Below are 21974 nucleotides of genomic sequence, written 5' to 3' on the forward strand. Positions count from 1 at the left end.
ATGCTAATGAATTAGGCACCTTGGGCAGGATAACTGCTTTAATTATATGGCAGTCTTGGTCCAAGAACACATAAAGGCTAATTTATTAAGCGCGACCGTAGTTGCATGTCTGTGTGCCAATAAATGTGGCAAAAGCTAGTACCATTCATTACATCGTACTCGCATCTAAGTCGCTCCTTGCACTTGCAAGTTTTGATGCAAAGTGCCAATAATCCCTGCCAGTTTGGATGAATAGCGCGCACTGCACCTATTGACACAGGGGAGTCATGGAGTATTTGGCACTTCAAAAGGTGCTCCCACAGTGCTATGCATCAATAGGCACAGTGAACTTGCATCCGGTGGAGTGCCGGATTTTCAGCACAATTGTTCCCATTTTAATTAATTGGCTGCAATTACATTGGAATTATGGAGTAAAAAACACATTATTGGTTAACAAAACTGTTGACTTACATCTGTAATTAGACTGTACACAGCCCTTGTGTGCGTGCACAGCACTTATAAATAAGCCCTCTATGATGACACTGAGTTGGCTGCTTACTTTTGTGCATTATATGGATAAGGGCCAACATTGTCACAGTCAGGGCCAGACTGGAAATCTGCTGTAAGATGCCATAGACACTCACTATTTATTGTTTGGCCTCTGTGTACTTGGAATGTCTTGGCCTATGTTGAAGCCCTGATTCTAGAGATAATGTAACTTTTTCTGTAATGAAATGTACAGCGAAGCCTCAGTTGTTCTACATATTGCTGACTTGGAAGTAATGTAGCATTGTTTTAAAGACAAATAAAGGGTATAACACAGCCATAACCACTTAGCAGACCACAGCTACATATGATACACATTCTGATGGGCAATGCACCATGGGAGTCACTGCTTTGTATAGGGACTTTATAAGAACACAACAGTGTTACTGTAATCTGCCCATGGGCGTTACCTGTCTCTCTCAATCCAGTGCCCAACTGCCTCCATTAGCGAGCGATCTAGCACTTTGAGTTCTCACCTCTGTTGTTAACCACAGCCTCTTAGCCCCCCTTCTCATTTATTTCTTGGTGTTACTGTTGCTACTAAACAAAGATCTTTAAAATATACTGTATTTGTTTAATCCTGACCTACTTCACTCTGTGGACTTGGAGTACAAAGGACTAACTTGCGTTATGCACCGGAGCTTCCTGGTGTTTGTGGCACATGATTTATTATTTACCTTATTTGCGCAGAGAAGAACATTTGTTGGCTAATTGTCCTGGGGTCAAAAATATGTCTAGAATATGGGTCTATCTCATTGCAGTCATCTACTGTAGCAAATAAGAGCAAACATCTTGCTTTTCTATCCACTCTTTTGGAGATGTCCATCCTTCTCTTTCCCCTTCTCCTTCTCCCCATTTACAGGACAGTCTTGAAACTGACAGATGTGGGCCCAGCACCATTAAAACCCACTTTACTTGCAAAAAGGAAGAGAACATTAGTTCAGACTAGAAAGGGAAGTCACTTAGGTGAATGAACTAGAAGAACAATTATTAGATTTAGTAACAGACAACATAAGCTCTGTCTGCTTTTCACTATATAGCACATGGAAGTTGTAAAGAGACATGATGCCCCAGGGCCTAGTTGTACTCTGCACCTTGCTCAGCACTGGGGCTCCACAGCAACATGTGCCCTCAGGGGACAGGGGGAACCGGACCACAAGGTCTGCTTCCTTTATTGTTGCCTATAAATCCACTGGTTCTCAGGTATGGTGAGTGGAGAGCAGGGATTTATACATAAGCAGGGGGGCCCAGCACAGAGTAGTTACACCGCTGGGAACAGCACCCTGCTACCCCACACAGCCCCCAGTTATGGTCATAGGTTGGGACTCATAATGCATAGTATTAGCAAGAAATTCCATGGGTCTCATTGGTCATTGTAACTAATAGGATTTAAGAAAAATCAAGCATCAGTCAGCTGCTTACATGGAGCATACACACTGGAAGCCAAAACTGGATCAGCTTTCAGTGCTCTTGTTCCAGGTCAGCGTGTCTGCCACAGAGCCACACACCAGATATGATATGGCCAGATATGGCGGCTGCCAACCTGCAGTAAGAGAGCAGGTAAGAGGGTAAGTCCTAGACTTTAACACACTGGCAGCAATGCTTTTGGAGAGGGACCGAGAGTGGGTCAATTGATTAAAAATGGAGGGTGGTGGTTTACTTCTCCTTTAAGTGCTGAATAGATACACGTGTGTGTACATGCTGTTATATTATTCAGAAGCTAATATTCAGCGTAGCCGCTTCACATAGCAAATCTGTGCCTCCCTAGTCTGGGTTAAATCTGTACATATAACTGGTGGTGCAGCTTTCATATGGAAGCCTCTGATCTGCTGTCATTATTTTTAAAAATTGTCAGATTTGCCTCCATGTCTATTTCTGCTGCTCCTTAAAAAGCATTAGGAGCTTTTGATGTGTCAGCAAGCCATCAAGCCTTGGCAAGCGCCGCAAGCAACAGAGAGAAAACACAGAGGCTGCATGTTTTGGGATTAGGCGCTTGATATAATATTATTTCACCAGCGTTTGTGCTTCAGGATGGAGAAGAGCACCGCTCTATTAGCGAGGCCCTGTATAAAGCAAAAAGGCCAGCTCCAGATTAACTTGTTTGATGTATCGCTTTGATTCATCTGGTTAATGATCAGAGCAGAATGCAGCCCTTGGCTCGGTTTTGTTTCTACAAACCTCTCTCCGGCGAAGCCGTGCCATTAATTCACGGGCATGTGCCAACTCAGCATATCAAGGTCACTCTTGTCTTTCAAGGGGAAACCTTTGGAGGCATCATAAAACTGACAGAAAGTTCCCCTTTCCTTATGCTTTATGTTGTTAGTAACATCAGATAATATCACATGCCGTGCAGCATCCGTGTTCCGCCCGCCTCCTGTTTTGTTCCTTAAGATACATTTTTTAAGATAAAACAATGGCAGATTTATGGCGTTTCTTGAAAGTTTATGATCAGCAGCAAGTGATACAGGCGGCGTTATCCCCAGAGCAGCCCAACTGTACGGCTGTCCTTGAGCAGCGAAGTTGTGGGACAGCTGAAATTGTGCTATTTGTTTTATTTCAGGTCAGTGTGACATGGGACATCTTGTTTTGCAATAGGCTACTTTATATTGTGTGTGGAACTATGGAGTAAGGTTGTAAATATCTCTCACATAACAAACTGTTATATAGAGAAGCTAATGTAGTACAGGTATGGGATCCCTTGTCTGGAAACCCGTTATCCAGAATGTTCCGAATTACAGAAAGGCCATCTCCCATAGACTCCAATATAAGCAAATAATTCTAATTTTTAAAAATGATTCCCTTTTTCTCTGTAATAATAAAACAGTACCTTGTACTTGATCCCAACTAAGATATAATTACCCCTTATTGGGGGCAGAACAGTCCTATTGGGTTTATTTAATGGTTAAATGATTCCCTTTTCTCTGTAATAATAAAACAGTGCCTGTACTTGATCCCAACTAAGGTATAATTACCCCTTATTGGGGGCAGAACAGCCCTATTGGGTTTATTTAATGGTTAAATGATTCCCTTTTCTCTGTAATAATAAAACAGTGCCTGTACTTGATCCCAACTAAGGTATAATTACCCCTTATTGGGGGCAGAACAGCCCTATTGGGTTTATTTTATGGTTAAATGATTCCCTTTTCTCTGTAATAATAAAACAGTACCTATACTTGATCCCAACTAAGATATAATTACCCCTTATTGGGGGTAGAACAGCCCTATTGGGTTTATTTAATGGTTAAATGATTCCCTTTTCTCTGTAATAATAAAACAGTACCTGTACTTGATCCCAACTAAGATAATTACCCCTTATTGGGGGCAGAACAGCCCTATTGGGTTTATTTAATGGTTAAATGATTCCTTTTTCTCTGTAATAATAAAACAGTACCTTGTACTTGATCCCAACTAAGATATAATTACCCCTTATTGGGGGTAGAACAGCCCTATTGGGTTTATTTAATGGTTAAATGATTCCCTTTTCTCTGTAATAATAAAACAGTACCTTGTACTTGATCCCAACTAAGATATAATTACCCCTTATTGGGGGTAGAACAGCCCTATTGGGTTTATTTAATGGTTAAATGATTCCCTTTTCTCTGTAATAATAAAACAGTACCTGTACTTGATCCCAACTAAGATATAATTACCCCTTATTGGGGGCAGAACAGCCCTATTGGGTTTATTTAATGGTTAAATGATTCCATTTTCTCTGTAATAATAAAACAGTACCTTGTACTTGATCCCAACTAAGATATAATTACCCCTTATTGGGGGCAGAACAGCCCTATTGGGTTTATTTAATGGTTAAATGATTCCTTTTTCTCTGTAATAATAAAACAGTAACTGTACTTGATCCCAACTTAGATATAATTACCCCTTATTGGGGGCAGAACAGCCCTATTGGGTTTATTTAATGGTTAAATGATTCCTTTTTCTCTGTAATAATAAAACAGTACCTGTACTTGATCCCAACTAAGATATAATTACCCCTTATTGGGGCAGAACAGCCCTATTGGGTTTATTTAATGGTTAAATGATTCCCTTTTCTCTGTAATAATAAAACAGTACCTTGTACTTGATCCCAACTAAGATATAATTAATCCTTATTGGAGGCAAAACGAGCCTATTTGGTTTATTCAATATTTAAATAATGTTTAGCAGACTTAAGGTATGGAGATCCAAATTACGGAAAGATCCCTTATCCGGAAAACTCCAGGTCCCGAGCATTCTGGATAGCAGGTCCCATACCTGTATAAGGGTATTAGCAACCACTGCTGTCTCTCTTTACTTCCTCAGTTCTGTTTATTGTAGGTTTACCATAGATAATCAGATATATAGTAGATATAATAATAGAACTGATGACTTAAAAAGTGAGAACGTTGGATGAAGCAAAGATAAGCGAAAATAGATTCAAATCAAAAGCTAAGATGTTTAAAATTAGAACAAACCCATAATATGGTATCTATTTATCTCTCTCAACTTGGAACTGAAATAATCATTCAAAGTGTTACATTGGTGGAAAGTTAAATGAACAGCAACGACAAAAGAAAAATGAAAGGTATTAAAGTTCGATTTATGCCTGGCAAATGTACATACATTTTTTTATATACGTTTTCTATCTTGTAAGTTACCTAAGTATATAGGCCAACTATGTAGAAAATATTTCCTTATATTAAAGGGAAATTCCAGCTTTCAAACCAAAATTTGTTAAAGAGCCCCACACAACACAGAAACCCGTAATATACCTATCACTGTAGTCTGTGCCTTTAAAAAGTATGAATAAATACAATTTTATATGCTGAAATCCAGCTGCAAAACAGCTCTTCTATTTTTGCATCAGGGGAGGAGGGACTAAAACATTGATGTTACAAATTTTAACAACTTCTCCACAGCTTACAGACATCATGCAGGAACTACATAGCCCACAATGCATTGCCCTGTGATGTTCCTTTCCTTATTGACATCACGTGTGCAGGGAATTGTGGGATTGGGAGGATGCAGGCTGAAGGCAGGCTGCGGACAGGCGACCACTGATACATTTTATTTGAGTCTCAAAGTAGCCAGCCAGATCAGCAGGGGAACAGGGGGCGGGGCTTACGGAACTGTTCCAAACTGTATTATTACATTAAAAACCATTCTTTAATGCAATGTAAAACATATAGGGGCCCATTCACTAAAGTGCGATAACGCTTATAAATAAGTACCGATTCATCAAAGTCATTTTGCATGCATTAAAATGCATATCGCATGTGCAAAAAAACACACTATTGCATGTGTTATATACCTCGCATTGCCTTAATTCTCACATAGATATAATACTAACGCATGATTCACAAACACATGAGAAGCGTTAGACGCGCTAAATATCGCTTTAATCTGTGCGAATATTAACACCTACTTGGGGCAGGCGGTACTTAAAGTAAATTGTGGTTCATGAGCTTTTGGCAACACAATATGGACTTTGCAGTGGGATTTATTCAAGTCTGTGTTAGCCCCAGAGTGATGCAGCCGCCAGTTTGCAGGGAAATGGGCATTTTTAGAAAAGTAGTTTTTTGAAAGTAATGGTTATGTGCGCAATAGCATGCGCTAATATAGCAAGTGGTGAAATGTATCGCGCGCATCGGGAAATAACACACATGGTGGGAATTAACGCAAGAAGAACACTCATCGCGAGTTAAATAACGCAAAGAACATTGCGTCTTAATTATGACGCCTCTCCTTTTAGTGCGGGGGTCCTCAAACTTTTTGGACAGGGGGGCAGTTTACGGTCCCTCAGACTATTGAGGGGCCGGCCTACTCCTGTGTCGGCGATCTGCTCTGCCCAGCATGTCACCAAGTTGCATGTAATGCAGTGACGTCACATCGTTAAGTGGCGACACAATGACGCGTTGGGCAGAGCAGAACGCCAACACAGTAGTAGACAGAGGAGGAGACTGCCTGCAACTCATTTATGCCTCAAACTACAGCCCGCGGCAGCAGGGGTGGGGGGCCGGGTAAATGGCCACAGGGGGCTGTATCTGGCCCACGGACCGTAGTTTGAGGACCCCTGTTGTAGTGAATCTTGCGTTAAGTTGCAAAAAATAAGAAGAGATAAAAATTAACATGGACTAACAAGATCTAACATGGGGAGTTCCTGTAGACAACTTTGGAGGCCTGGCCTCTTATAGCTTTCTTATGTCCTTTATCAGCATGCCCTTATATTGTCTGTATGTCTGGTTCTACTGAAAAGCACAATGCAAATGAAAACGACTTACTGAAGCAAGTCCAAAGAACAAGTTTTTAGATTGGCCCCAAAACAATCATTTATTCAAGTTATGTACTGAATTAAATTGACTCTACTCTTGGTGCCTTAGTACTAATTCAATTTGGCGGATCATCTAGAGCTGAGCCTCTGTTATGCACAGGTTAAGCAAGAAATATATTAAGGCAGGGCTGCTTAACTGGAGGGCCTGCTGGCCAAATGTGGCCCTCCAAAGGATTATTATGGCCACAAGGCTGTATGACATAATTTTCATTTAATTTGACAATCCAACATGCTGTATGAGAAATACAGTAATTTGCCCACTATTTGTAATACGTTGGACAGCACAGTGTTAGGGTAATAAGAAACACCTCAGCACTATTGGTAACAACATTAGTAGCAGATAAAGAGATAGCTGTTCCACTTCTGGCAGATCTACGCATCGGTTATTATCCTTTATAATGTATTTAACCTGTTGAGAATGGGTTAGCCCACAATTGCTGGGACTTGTTATCTTGAGCCTAGAGAACATCTTTGTACATCCTGATAGCAGCAAAACCCCAAAGTGCAAATAATCAAACTATATCATGTGTACCCATGATTCATCATGGTACCAGGCTTAAGGGCTCCAACTGGAAATAAAGGAGACAGTCAGAAACCTATAAAATACTGTGTTTGGATGTCACTTTATACTAATGCCTAGTGTATATTTGATTTGCCAGGTCAGCCTGATTTTGCTGTCTGATTTTTTTGCTTAGGCACCAACAATCAGATAACAGCCATTATTATATTTTAGCCATTATTTCATAGTATGAAGACTATTACACAATATAAGGGGAATCCGCATCCTTACTGCTCAAACCTCTTCAAAAGCCCCTTCAGCTGGTAAATCTCCTTTCTTCGAATAACAGGAGGACTTCGTCCTCATCTTTTTGCGACCATAGTGTGCATCAGTTAAGGGCCTGTTGGTCAAGTTGCTTGGCATCAAGGATTTCACTTAAATGGCACATTAAAAAGCATTTATCCTATTTTATGATTGTTTTAATACATTAAGGAATGTGCATAACCTGACATTACTCTGCTATCGCTTTGGTCTCTGCTGCTCATATACCAGGACCTATTACATCATACAATCCAACCCTGTCGTACAATACTGATTCATTCTGCTGTAATAAATTCCATATTTACTGCTCATGATAGTGAATGGTAATACAGATATTCTCACAGCTTATTGATCTAGTCATTATACAGACACAGTAGGGGTCATTTACATCTGCGTCTCGTAGGGAAGCAAGGGCAAGAGCTAAAGTGTACATTCCTTATTGCTCGTAGAGCTAGCAATTGCCAGAGAGCAGTATGGGCAATTGCAGGTTTTTTGCACACTGTGTTCTGTTGACCCCTTGTATATAATACTAAACATATCCTATTGTATATATAACTGCAGTTAATCAGTATCAGCAAGGTCAGGTACTTCAGGTAGTATGTGTAAATAACCATGAAACTTGTATTCAGTGTGTATTCAGGTGACAAGGAGCTTATAGAGCATTCTAAAATTATATAATAAATCTGCAGAAATATCTGAATGATATACATTTTATATAAAATGAAAAAAAAATTTATCTTAAAAACAATATGTGCCAAAAACTAGTTTTAGAGGAAAAGGTAAAATATATCTCTTAATATATTCGGTTCACCTTTAAGTTAACTTTTAGTATGTTATAGAATGTGCTATTTCTAGCAACTTTTCAATTGGTCTTTGTTACTTGTTTTTTACAGTTTTTGAATTATTTGCCTTCCTCTTCTGCCCCTTTCAGCTTTTAAATAGGGGTCACTGAACCCAGCAGCCAAAAAAACATAAGTTCTGTGATACTAAAATGTTGTTATTATTGTAACCTTTTATTAATTATCTTTCAATTCAGACCCCCTCCTAATCATATTCTAGTCTCTCATTTAAACCTCTGTCTAGTTGCTAGGAAAGATAAGACCCTAGCAACCAGATAGCTGTTGAAATACCAAACTGGAGAACTGCTGAACAAAAAGCTAAATATCTGAAAAAACTATAAAAAAAAATAACATATGAAGATTAATTGCAAATTGTATCAGAATGTCACTTTCTATATGTTATTATTGTCCTACCTTTGGCTTCTGAAATTTTTCTTTCTCTTTGTCTGAGACATTTGATGTTTTTCTTTTCAGCATGGTACCCTAAAGCCAAGCGCACAACCTGCTGCCCAGATGGAAACTGCTGTTGTTTAATACGGACGCCCGGGGCTTCCTCATTTGGCCAGAGGATGTGACACAACGAGCTGCTTAGTATGCCTTACCCGCAGCCGTGTTGCAATGATCCCTTTCCTGTTTCAGTAGATTTACCGATGACAAGAACATATATGTATGTACATTTCCTCGACAGGGTTCATGTCTCCAGCATGTAAATTCCCCTTGTCGTGAGTTAAATGGCACCAGAAGATTCACAATAATAGAGTGATGTAATAACCCCAAGTCCCAACCTCAACATCTATTTCATTAAGTTCTAAAGCACAGAAACTGCTCTCGGTGGGTAGATTTATTGGCTGTCAATAAAACATTGTTATTGAGGCAGAGGAAAAAGGGTCTATCAGTCCTCAAAAAGTTTGTCATTAGAGAAAGTGTCTAATAAGATTCTTTTTTTACTGATGGGCAGCCCAGTGGTTAGCACTTCTGCCTGGGATCCTGAGTTTGATTCCAACCCGCCCACAATCTGCAAGATGTTTAAATGTTTTTCAAATGCAGGTTTCCTAGGGTACCCTGGTTTCTAGAAGTATTCCATGGAATATGTCAATATCACTGTAAAAAGTCAATTGAAAATTCTGCTCCAAGGTATTTTAGCTTATCTAGTACCATGTACAGTAGTGTGGTTAGCACCTCAGTGGCATCTACCAGTGTGCACTCAATGGGCTCAAGTGTGTAGGTAACGCAAGGCCCATCTTGCACCCCCACGTGCACATAGGAAAGCACGCTCAGGGGGTAGGTAAGCGACAAGAGGGTAGTAGGGGGATGAGAGCACAGACTAGGGGTAGGCAGACAGAATGCACCTCTTCTGCTGACCCCTAGTTCCAGCTAGTATTGGAGGGCCTTGTCTAAATAATAACTCTTTGTATATCTATTGTCAATTATCCCATCATCCAAAACATTCTGAGAACTGGCAAACTCATTTGCTGTGCTGTACAATTCATATAACAATTTCTTTGGAAGGGCAGCATTGTGCTTTGCTGTTGCTACATTGCCCTACTGTAACTACTATTGCCCCACCTAAACAGCTACTCCCCTGAGCCCCTTGTGTTAAGCCCAGAGCACTTGCCCCTATTTCCCTGTATTTGTCTCAGGGACTTCTACTCAATTAGTGATGCTGCACCCTAAATCACTGCCACCCCATTTTATCACGAGCCAACTCTGGGGTCACATGTGAGATCTGCTGTAAGGGCAGCCTTTGGCAGTAATATTCTAGAGCATAGCTGAGTAATGTGCCCCAAGACATACATTCCTACTGACCTGTATCTGCTTCGCTTGAAAAAAAAAACTACAATGAAATCTGAAAAAATGACCTTTTTTGTTAAATCTTTTGTTAGAACTGCAAAGCAGAGAGAGGCTTTCCATTTCTGTGAACTTCTCTTAGAAAGCGGAGGGGTTGTTCATCTTGAAATAAACTTTTAGTATGATGTAGGGAGTGACATTGAGACAATTTGCAATTGGTCTTCATTTTATTATTTCCTACCTGAAAATTAAATACAATTTAATTTCCCACTGGAGGCTGACTCAGTATAACCCAAGACATAGATTCATACTGATCTTTATTGTAATCGTTAGTTCTAATAAACCACGCACTTTTCAGTGAATAAATACTTAACCATAAAACATAAAAGGATAGAGGAGCTTTCAGTTCCTACATGATTTTGTTGCCCCTTTAACTGGTTAGACATCAATGTGGCAGCTACAGCCAACAAAATACTGTGCTTTAGTAAAGACAAATTCAACATTTTTTTAAACATGTTTACTATTCGCTGACCTGCTAGCTTCAAAAACACATAGAAATGTGCAACGATAAAACCATCCTTTCGACCTATTTATAGCGATTTAAGGTGGGCCATACACAGACAGATTTGTATGGGGATCCACAGACGGGTATAGTGTTAACCTTTAAAGAAACCTTTAAGAATGATATATAATTTATTTTGCCTTCCTCTGCTGCCTCTTTCCAGCTTTCAATCGGGGGCCACTGCCCCCAGAAGCCAAACAACTATGTTATTCTTGTATTTATTTTATACGGTAGAACCGTAATTGCACATTTTTCAGGGAACAACGTCAACATGCTATTCAGGCCCTCTCCTATCTATTCAAACTACTGCCTGGTTACTAGGGAAAATAAAGACCAATTGCAAATTGTTTCAGAATATCACTGTCTACATCAGCGATCCCCAACTAGTGGCCTCAGAGTAGGTGCCCATTTTTGCATTTCTGGCTTGGAGACAAGTTTTGGAAGCTGAGAGACACAGTTTTACCCCAGAGCCTCCTGCAGGCCAGCGGTTTACATGGGGCTACCCAATAGCCAATCACAGCCGTTATTTGGCATCCCCAAAGCAAAGAGCTTTTTTGCTTGTGTGGCTCACCAACACTTTTTACATCTGAGTGTGGCTCACAAATGAAAATGGTTGGGGATCCAGTGGCGTAACTTTGTATACAGCAGACCCCACGGGGGGAGGGAGGCCCAGACCATGGGTTCTGCTGTACAGTAGTGCCCCCCTCCCCGGCACCTCTCCTACCTTTGAATATAGTGGTGCGGTTGGGCCAGGATGTGCGGCGCGAGAGGGCTGGGATGGTTGGCAGGGGAGGAGGGACAGGTTGCTCCGGCAAATCTTCTGTGGGGGTCAAATTTGTAAACTAAATATAAAAATATCTGTTTGCTTGTTAAAAAGCTGATTTTAGTGCAGAAAGCTGCTGGAGCAGTGCTATTAACTGATGCAGGGCAGGTTGGTATTAAACCTAGTGCCCCAGTGTTCCAAGGCATCCGTACCTAGCCATTGTGCAACCATGCTGACTGTAACATAAGCCCTTTATCAAATGATCATATGGAGCACTGATTATCAGAGCAGAGCCATGCAAATTATTAATTATAAAGGGCTAGACTAGTGCTTTAAAGAGGGAAGCTGGCTTAAAAATATAGCTTCATATTTGGTCAACTGGTTGCCCTAGGGTCAGTGACCACAGCGTCTAGTAACTTCAATACTAAAGAATATGTTGGAATATTATTATCTGCTTCATACTAAAAAGGTGAACTGTGCCTTTAACTGTAATCTGAAACATTAAAATAAAGTGCTCCAGTGACTTCTTCTATGGAATTATCTGTGTGTTGGTTAATCCCACATACTGTATTCTCTACCATGTGGCCTATATTGTGGATTAGCATTTGTCCTATATTGTGCATTTTCTTAACTGAAATGATATCTTTTTTTAATTCCTGTATAGAGGGTTAATTTCTCTGAAGGTCACAGAGCGACCAGCCATTTCCAGAGAGGTTTCTCAGAGCAAAGGCCGGACCCTTAGCATTAAAATGAAAACCATGTTGATAGGTATAAGTTAATAGGGTCAGATCAGCTTATATTTTAAAAGCCTTTTGACCGAGGATTTCAGGAAGTAGATACCGCAATGCATTTATTGGAGATTTACAGTAAAATATGTTGCACTTATAGAAATAACCTTTGGATTTAAAGGTATTACAGTGGAACTAAAGCCCCTCAGCAAATGTTGTTTAGTGTGTCTAAATGCATATTGATGCTGTACCATTTCCATTATTGGAAAGCATATACAATGTTGAGGTCCACAGATGCAGCAGAACTAACCTTTGGGTGCTCACTAGACTGGTGCCTTCCCTTAGGTGCTGTCCCATGCAACCTACATATTTGCTAGAGCAGGTACAAAGGCTCTTTGTCAGGTGCTGATAAAAATATATTTAACCATATGTTTAGAGCTTCTGTACCAGCCCAAGGCAACCACAGCCCTTTAGCAGGGAAGATCTGTGCCCCAAAGATGCCCCAGTAGCCCCCCATCTTCTTTTCCACTGATTCCCTGCACATGCTCTGTGCTGCTGTCACTTACTGAGCTTAGGGACTGACAATATATATACAATATGAATACAATAAAAATGTTAGATAAAAAGCCGACTGATAAGGAATTTAAATCCACATTACATAGGGGCATAGAAAACAATGCATTCTGCATTCTGACCCAGACCCGATCCCCCCGGCCTCTCCTGCTGATCTCCCCTTATTGCACCGAAGATATATATAGTGTACACGCTCTGGGGGTGGGTGATCAGCAGGGGGCCTGGGGGGGGTCACGTCCACTGCCCCTGGGATGGCAGCCCTGGTGGGCCCTGCACACCACAGTCTGACCCTGCTGTAGCATCTAGGACAGTAACCTCACTTTTTGCCAGTGTTTTTCTTATGTTTGCATTTCTAGCCATGCTTTTATTTTTTACTTTAGTTCTCCATTAAAGCAGTTTACAGCAGGGGTCAGCAACCTTTCTTACTTGTGAGTCACTATCAAATGTAAAACTTGGAGACTTGGAGAGCAACACAAGCACCATAACAGTGCATGAAGATTGGCTATTAGGCAGCCTCTATGTACAATATCAGCAAACAGGAGGCTTTATATGGTTTATATTCAACCAAAACTTGCCAGAAATTCTAAAATAAACACCTGCTTTGGGGACACTGAGAGCAACATCCAAGGGGTTGGGGAGCAACATGTTGCCCCTGAGCCACTGGTTGGGGATCACTGAGCTAAAGTGTAGGCTATGGTACATATTTCTGGGGCCAAGAAATTGGTTTTGCAATGGAAATAAAGGTATGTGCTGTAGAGTACAGGACAAACACATACAGTACGTGCTAGTTTACACAGTTATGAAAACAAATGATAATTTACACGAGTGATGAGAACTAATTGTGTTTTACCACGTAGAAAAGAAAAAAATTGAACTGTGTCAGTGACGTTGGAGGGTTTCAACCAAGCCTATTACCCTGTTCCTCGTAGTGGCTTTTAATGTGAGTTATGAAAACAGCCATATAGAAAGAAATGGCTCTATATTCTTTTATTTATACTAAACCTTATATAAACCCTTGTTCCTGCAAGAGAAGAGAGAGACTTTTCAACAGGAAGCAGGTTTATCATATTTGACTACATTTTTCTCAAGAAATTACTCTGTTGTATGTGTATGTATGAACAGTGAGTAATTCAAAGCCGTTCTTAATACACATTTTCAGCCAAAAACAGAACCTTGTGCATCTCTGCACTGCCTTGCGACACGCTGAGTCCTGTTTCTAAACATCTCACAATGTCATTATTTCCACCAATTTTAAATGTAAGGGGGGCATTTACCAACATTTGGACATGGGAAAACTGACTTTTTTGTATTGCTGCACAAATGATAAAACAGACAAAAACCTCTAAAATGATGAAGCAAAAAAAGATCTACCAATTGTAAAAGGGACATTTTGCATTGACTTCTACATAATCTCGGATTTGAAAAAATTGAGGTTTTTTTCTGCAACAAATCGTGAAAAAAAAACTGACCAGTAGTAAATGCCATTTTTTTTACCATTTTTTTAAAGAATGTTGACAAATCTCAATGAAATTAAATTTGTTCTTCACTCCAGATCTGGCAGAAACCATTATTTTCAAGGTTTCTATTTATTTATTTATTTTGGTTGAACAAAATATTAAAGGGATGGTTTGTCTTTTAGTATGATGTGGAAAGTGATGTTCTTCGGCAATTTACAATTGGTCTTCATTTTTTAATATACCGTATATACTCAAGTATAAGCCGAGTTTTTCAGCACGAAAAATGTGCTTAAAAACTCGGCTCGAGTGAATATAGGCTGCCTGGCATTCGGCGCGCACCCCCGTGAACTCCCCGTGGGAAATAACCGAGGAGAATGAAGTTCCCGTTACAAGGAAGCTGCTGCTCCGGTATTGGCTCAGTCGCATAGGTCATGGCTTATTGTTCAGGGTCCCATACTTGGTAAAAACAGTTACTGGAAATGTTATGGCGGCTATACACAGCCAGATCTGCTTCTTTGGCTGAAATAAAATAATATTATTATAATATATTTTAACACTGAAATCTGAAATTATCTATCATCTATCTAGCTCAAAAATATCCAGCACAAATGTATTTTATAAAATCTGCAGCTGCCAACAACATGATATATTTATGAAGAGTTCACAGGGGGTTACGCTGAGTGTCCTTTATTATTTATTTGATTATTGAAACTTAGCAGTAGCGGCTGCATTTCCCACCCTAGGCTTATACTCGAGTCAATAAGTTTTTCCAGTTTTCTTAGGTAAAATTGGGTACCTTCAGCTTATATTCGGATCGGCTTATACTCGAGTATATACGGTAAGAGTTTTTTTTTAATTAATTCACTTTTTGTTCAACAGTCTCCAGTTAGGAATTTCAGCAGCTATCTGATTACTAAGGTCAGACAACGAAGGAGAGGTTGGAATGGAACATTGGTACAGGTATGACCAATGTAATCCAGAAGGCTTGGGCCCTGGGGTTTTCCCGATAAGGGATCTTTCCATAATTCAGATCTTCTACCTTAAGTCTACTAAAAACATTATTTAAACAGTAATTAAACTCAATAGGATTGATTTGCCTCCAATAAGGATAAATTATATCTTAGTTGGGATCAAGAGAAAAAGGAAACCATTGTGAATTATTTGATTAAAATGGAGTCTATAGGAGATGGCCTTTCCGTAATTCAGAACTTTCTGGATAATGGGTTTACGGCTAAGGGGTCCGATACCTGTATATGAATAGGAGAGGACCTGAATAGAAAGATAAGTAATAAAAAGTAACAATATCGATATCACAGAGCAATAGTTATTTGGTTGCTGGGGTCATTGACCCCCATATGCAAGCTGAAAATAATATGTAATACATAAACATACTAGGGGGTACATTTACTAACCCACGAACGGGCCGAATGCGTCCGATTGCGTTTTTTTCGTAATGATCGGTATTTTGCGATTTTTTTCGGAAAATTGTCGCGACTTTTTCGTTACTAATACGATTTGTGCGAAAAAATGCGAGTTTTTCGTAGCCATTCCGAAAGTTGTGCAAAATCTGGCGCAACTTTTCACGCAAGTTTTAACGCTACGAAAAAATCGCCAGATTTTGCGCAACTTTCGGAATGGCTACGAAAAACTCGTGTTTTTTCGCGCAAATCGGATTGGTAACGAAAAAGTCGCGACAATTTCCGAAAAGTCGTAAAGACGCCGAAAAAAATCGCAAAAAATCGCAAAATGTTCGTTTTCAAATCAGAATTTTTCCAATTCGGTTCAGATTCGTGTCTTAGTAAATGTGCCCCTAAGAGTTATCGTGAAGGTGAACAGACCCTTAAATATAGTTTTTAATATAATCAACAATTTAAGATCTAAAGCCTTACCCAAAATGTGCCATTATAATAATATTATAAACATTTATGGTTCCAGCCCCACGTAACAAGGAATGATCTGATCCTCTCGTCAGCAGAACGGTTGGCAGCCATGTTACTCACGAGCCTCTGGTTGGGGATCACTGATCTGGAATAATCTTCTATATTTCCCTGTTATATCCTAGCCTGCCTATTTCAAGTTTTATCCCTGTTGTAGGCTTTTATTCGTCATACATAGTTACATAGTTACATAGGGTTGAAAAAAGACCTGTGTCCATCAAGTTCAACCCATCCAAGTAAATCCAGCACATCTAACCCACACCTACCAATCTATACACTCACATACATACACTATATATACAACCACTAATACTAACTGTAGATATTAGTATCACAATAGCCTTGGATATTCTGATTGATCAAGAACTCATCCAGGCCCCTCTTAAAGGCATTAACAGAATCTGCCATTACCACATCACTAGGAAGGGCATTCCATAACCTCACTGCCCTCACCGTGAAAAACCACCTACGCTGCTTCAAATGGAAACTCCTTTCCTCTAATCTAAAGGGGTGACCTCTGGTGCGTTGATTGTTTTTATGGGAAAAAAGAACATCCCCCAACTGCCTATAATCCCCTCTAATGTACTTGTACAGAGTAATCATGTCCCCTCGCAAGCGCAATACATCAACTTTTCTTTGTAACAGGATTTAATACATTTTGCGAGCTGTAGAGTACCGGTGTTTATCAGGCAGGAAATATTAGAGATAGTTAACTACCATTTAATGGATTTCTCAACTAATGTTCTTCATTTCATAGAAGCTATACACAGTATTACAGACATTAGCAGAGGGAAAATACCCATACATATTTATAATAAAATAAATGCCATCGAATAGGGGACTTTCCGCAGAGTAGATTTGGCTTCAAATACATAAGTCCACTTTAATACGATGGGTTAGCAGTGCTGCTGAATACCCACAATGTCCCTAAGGGGGAACTCCACCGAATCAAAATTTGTTAAAAATCCCCACACGACACAGAAACCCCTAATCTACCTATCACTGTAATCTATTCCATCAAAAAGAATAAATAAATACCATTTTTATATGCTGAAATCCAGCGCAAAAACAGTTCTTCTCTTTCTGCATCATTTTAAATCTTGGCAGGGGAGGAGGGACTTAAACATTGATGTTACAAATTGTAACAACTACTCCACAGCTTTCAGACAGCATGCAGGAACTACATAACCCACAATGTATTGCACTGTGATGTTCCTTTCCTTATTGACATCATGTGTGCAGGGAATTGTGGGATTCAGAGGATGCAGGCTGAAGGCAGGCTGAGAACAGTCGACTACTGTTACTTTTTGGGGGGGGGGTCTTAAAGTAGTCAGCCAGATCAGCAGGAGAACAGGGGGCGGGCATAGGAAGCCCTTGGATTCAGCCAAATCTGACAAGGCTTGTATTCGGCCAAATACCCAAATGAACTTGAGATTTGGTGCATCCATAATAGTGACATAATATATTCAGCGTCCAGGACCAGATGTATAAAAAGGAGCTGACAATCTGCAGGGCAACAGTTTCAAATTGGGCAGGTTTTAGGTGCCAACATTTTTATTTTTTTGAATACGTGATCTCAGTGAAAAAAATCAATTGCAAGGAAAACCGTTTTTTAAAAATTGCAATGATTCTGCCACTAATTGATAAAATATCAGGTGACTTACCCAGGAATATGGGAGGTCCATATCTGTAAGCGAGGGCGGGAGCTGCGTATGGTGATTACAGCAGGCACATTTTTCCCATTCTTGGATGGGTTTTATGGAGAAAACCAGCGGGTCACAATTGTTGCCTGTAAATGTTTTCCAGTTGCTCAAGGAAGAATGATCTGAATCCAGTGCTGAATCTCCTGGGCTGCTCCATTTTGTGTTGGAAGATCTGTCCAATGAGCCCACGGTTGCATAGTATTCCATGTCTGGCCTCTTTCTTAAAGGGTCCTTACAGGTTTTTTTGTCTTGTGATTTAGTTAATTTCATGCATGTCGTTAGAGTCTGTTCTTCTTCATCATCATCATTGTCTGCACAGAGGGTAGGAGCTTTTTTGAGGAAAAAAAAGGTGTGCCAAGTTTAACAGATGCATAAACCAACCTGTTAAAGATGAACTCCACTATTTCACTTTTGCATAATATGATTAAACCCAGATCAAGGTGCAAGTGCAGTGTTGGCGGGCACAAGTCAGCATTTTGTGCTTACCAGCTGCTAATGGGCTCATAGGCTCATAGAGCTTAAAAAGTATTTCTCCATATTTCTTGAGGATTTGGAGCTCTTTAGCACTAGATTGGCATATACCAGTGACCACCAACCAGTGGCTTGTTCCAACCCCTGTTGCTCCCAGTGGCCTCAAAGGAGGTGCTGCCAGATAGAGCCTTCTCTAGGCTGCCAGTCCACATAGGGGCTATTAAATAGCCAATCACAGCCCTTATTTGGCACCCCCAGGAACTTTTTTATGCTTGTGTTGCTCCCCAAATCTTTTTTTACATTTAAATGTGGCTCATGGTTAAAAAAGTTTGGGGACCCCTGGCACCTGAGGAAGGGACTGAGTAACACTAACCCCCCAACCAGCCCCCGAAACGTTGTGCAGGGTGTTCGTGGTGTCTATCTAAATCACAAGTACAAGTTGATCCAGGGACTGGTCCGATTGCCATCTTGGAGTCAGGAAATTAGAGAGGTTTCAGATGGGATTTTTTGCCTTCCTCTGGATCAACTAGAAGTTAGGCAGGTTATATATAGGCATTATGGTTGAACGTGATGGACGTATCTCTTTTTTCAACCCAACTTACTATGTTACATGGAATAAATACATTTTTAATTATTGATTTGAAAGTGATCTCTCTTTAGATTTTTTTGGCATATGTTACCAATTGGAAGGTACCAGGAGTATCCACTGGCACCTCACTGCTATTTTTGTTACAAGACCCCTGGCATATACATTGTTTAACACACGGTTAGAAAAAGGTAAAACATGTCTATTAGTAACAATTAAAAGTCAGATTTGACATATAAAAGTCAATAACAGCAGAGGGTCCTTTCCTGCAGAGATTCCTAATATACTTACACAGCGGCAAGAATGTATTTTTTCCTTCTTCAGCGACACTGTTTTTTTTAGATCGAACCAGTTTCTGTAATCTTTTTAGCGTTCCCATTGTTTCTGATCTTGTGTCATCCAACTCCTGTAAATATTTCAATTAAGAAGTTCCTATAACTCAACTGGGGATGCAAGTTATCCTGTTATAGAACATTGCTTTTCCATTCTTCAAAATGTTATGCACAGTCTCAGCCCCATAAGTAGTCAATTAAAGAGAGCTCAGCGCTCAGAATCCATAGGCAAAAGTGCCTGATCCTGAACAATTAATGAATAGCTCAGTCGATATCTGACTGAGCCCTGATTATATACCAGTCTGGAAGGCAATTGTTCAGCTAGTTTGATCAATAGAGGCCAAAGTTCTTCTGAAATGTCTTCCAGTGACCAATAATAATACTCTTTTGTTTATAAATAAACCCCCTGTTTACTTTATACGTATCAATAACTTCTAGTTTCAGTTATCTTCAGCATGTTGATATTTTTGGGTTGTGAATAAGTTTATCTTATGTATCTCAATGAGTGATCTTGTCTGCATTCATTGTACATAAGAATTGGTTCATGACTCCTACAGTCAAAGTTTGGTGCCTGAGTCACAGGGAGACAAGGGATTTGCTCAAGTCTTATGGATGTTGGGCAATGGGCAGTCTCCTCCTTTACAAGCCACAAGCAGGGGAGAATTAAGCCTGTGGAACCATCACTGTGGTTTGGACAATCTCTCTCCTATAAGAGCTAATGGCATGGGGAAGGACTAAGCCCTGTGACTAGCCCTGTGACTAAGCCCTAAGCAGGAGACCTGCCACCATGCATGGAGGTGCCAGCCTTTGGAATATATGACTGGAGGTAAATAGTTAGGACCACTGTATGGGGTTTACTTTGACATGGTATGGTGGTTTGCCAATTTTATGATCATAATTTGTTAACTAAAAATACATGCACTTGCATAGATACTAGGTTACTTGAAACAGGGGACCAGGGAATGTGCATTGATCAATCCCCCCTTTCTTTTATATGCTTGGCCAGATCAGTCACACTTCCATTGTACTTGTATATTTTACTTAGCCATGGAGTGCTCCCATTGGGTACCTTGCTCAAGGCAAACAGGAGTTGCTGTCAGTCATGACCATGATTAAAACATGAGCCATAGTCTGTAAGCCTGTTCGTCTCCAATCTTTGCCAACAATACCCCAGATCTTAGAAAAGGCTATATTGTAAACTTTCCAAGTGGTGCAAAAGCTGCTATTTTGGTCTTACCGTTTCATTAGTAGGCATTTCTGTGCTCTGAATTGGAGGAGATATCCACTGTTTGGGCGTTGATAAAAGAAATTGAAAAATATCAAGTAATTTTTAAAGTGATGGGGCACAATACACAGTGTTGATATCTGTGGCACTCTGCGCTGCTGCTTTAGGTGGTAGATGCCCCTCATGCTAAAGACATGGTTTAAAATTCAGGAATGTCTGATAATGATTTAAAAATTGAAAGTGGCTGATATATGCATGCAGTTGTTTCAGCCTTTTACCCTTTCCTATTGGTTAACACACTACTCCAACCTGTACCGCTCCATGACATTGGCTGACTTGGGTCAACTTGAGAGTAGTGTAGAAGGAGGTGGGCAAGCCCCTCTAGCATGCAAGAGTATAGACTGCAGGGGGTGATGTATTGTTAATCTGCTGTTATGTATTAGGAAACATGTTGCTCTTTGTCTATATTACAAAGAGGTTTTATTAAGCATGAATTATTCATCTGGTGTAGGTTGATTGAAGGCGAATTTACCCTAAATAGTATTTTATGACCTTTACATTACCTACCCACTCCTACACCCCCCATACACATTATAATTTGTTGTATCGTGTTAATTAAACAAATATGTTAACCAATCTAGAGTGAGTTCATGTTCATTACCTCGGTCTGGTTCTCTTTAATAGTTTGCCTTGTAAGTAAATTTGTTCTCTCTCCCATTAGGAAATCATCTTCACTAAGGTCTGTAAAGCAGAAAGGTACAAAGTATGTATGTCTGTATAGGTATGGATGAGACCTGTCATCCAGAATGCTCGGGATAAGGGTTTCTGTAGTTTGGATCTCCATAATTTAAATATGCCTTAAATAAACCCAATAGGATTTTTTTGCCACCAGGATTAATTACATCTTAGTTGGGATCAAGTACAAAGCGCTGTTTCTAAGAAAAAGGAAACCATTAACAAACATTTGAATTATTTGATTAAAATTGAGTCTATGATAAATGGCCTTCCCCTAATTCGGAACTTTCTGGATAACGGGTTTAGGTGATAAATGGGTGCTGAATTTTGCCTATTAAAATGCCACACATAATGCACTTCTGCCTGTTTATACTTGAGCTTGCCACCAGTGTGCAACCCTAAATCAAACCCACTTGAAGTGTGTGCCATGAACAGCCATGTTGCACCAGTGCAACCATGATGCACCCATTTACTAACATGCACACACATTGTGCAACAGGTAGTGGTGCTTGCAATTACACTTGAATTCTGGAAATAAACATTTCCTTGTAGCAGAAATCATTGGAAAGGCACAAAATGCATTTAGCACTACTTTAGTAACCAGGCATTGTAGTATGCACCTT

At 40.0% G+C, this 21974-nt stretch overlaps 1 protein-coding gene across 4 annotated transcripts in view; it reads right to left on the reverse strand.

The window, feature by feature from the left end:
* The window catches only part of samsn1 (SAM domain, SH3 domain and nuclear localization signals 1), a 146447-nt gene that overhangs the window by 13924 nt on the left and 110549 nt on the right, over window positions 1-21974 (reverse strand). For 3 of the 4 annotated variants that reach the window (XM_031896611.1, XM_031896612.1, XM_031896610.1), the window contains 4 exons: window positions 21278-21357; window positions 20629-20676; window positions 19351-19465; window positions 17964-18331 (listed from right to left, as the gene is read on the reverse strand). In XM_031896611.1, the coding sequence (XP_031752471.1) occupies window positions 17964-18331; window positions 19351-19465; window positions 20629-20676; window positions 21278-21357 (611 nt within the window). The remainder of the gene's footprint in view (window positions 1-17963; window positions 18332-19350; window positions 19466-20628; window positions 20677-21277; window positions 21358-21974) is intronic. The other variant, XM_031896613.1, reaches the window with a different exon arrangement.

The sequence above is a fragment of the Xenopus tropicalis genome, chromosome 2, assembly GCF_000004195.4.
Source record: "Xenopus tropicalis strain Nigerian chromosome 2, UCB_Xtro_10.0, whole genome shotgun sequence".
NCBI classification, from domain to species: Eukaryota; Metazoa; Chordata; class Amphibia; order Anura; family Pipidae; genus Xenopus; species Xenopus tropicalis.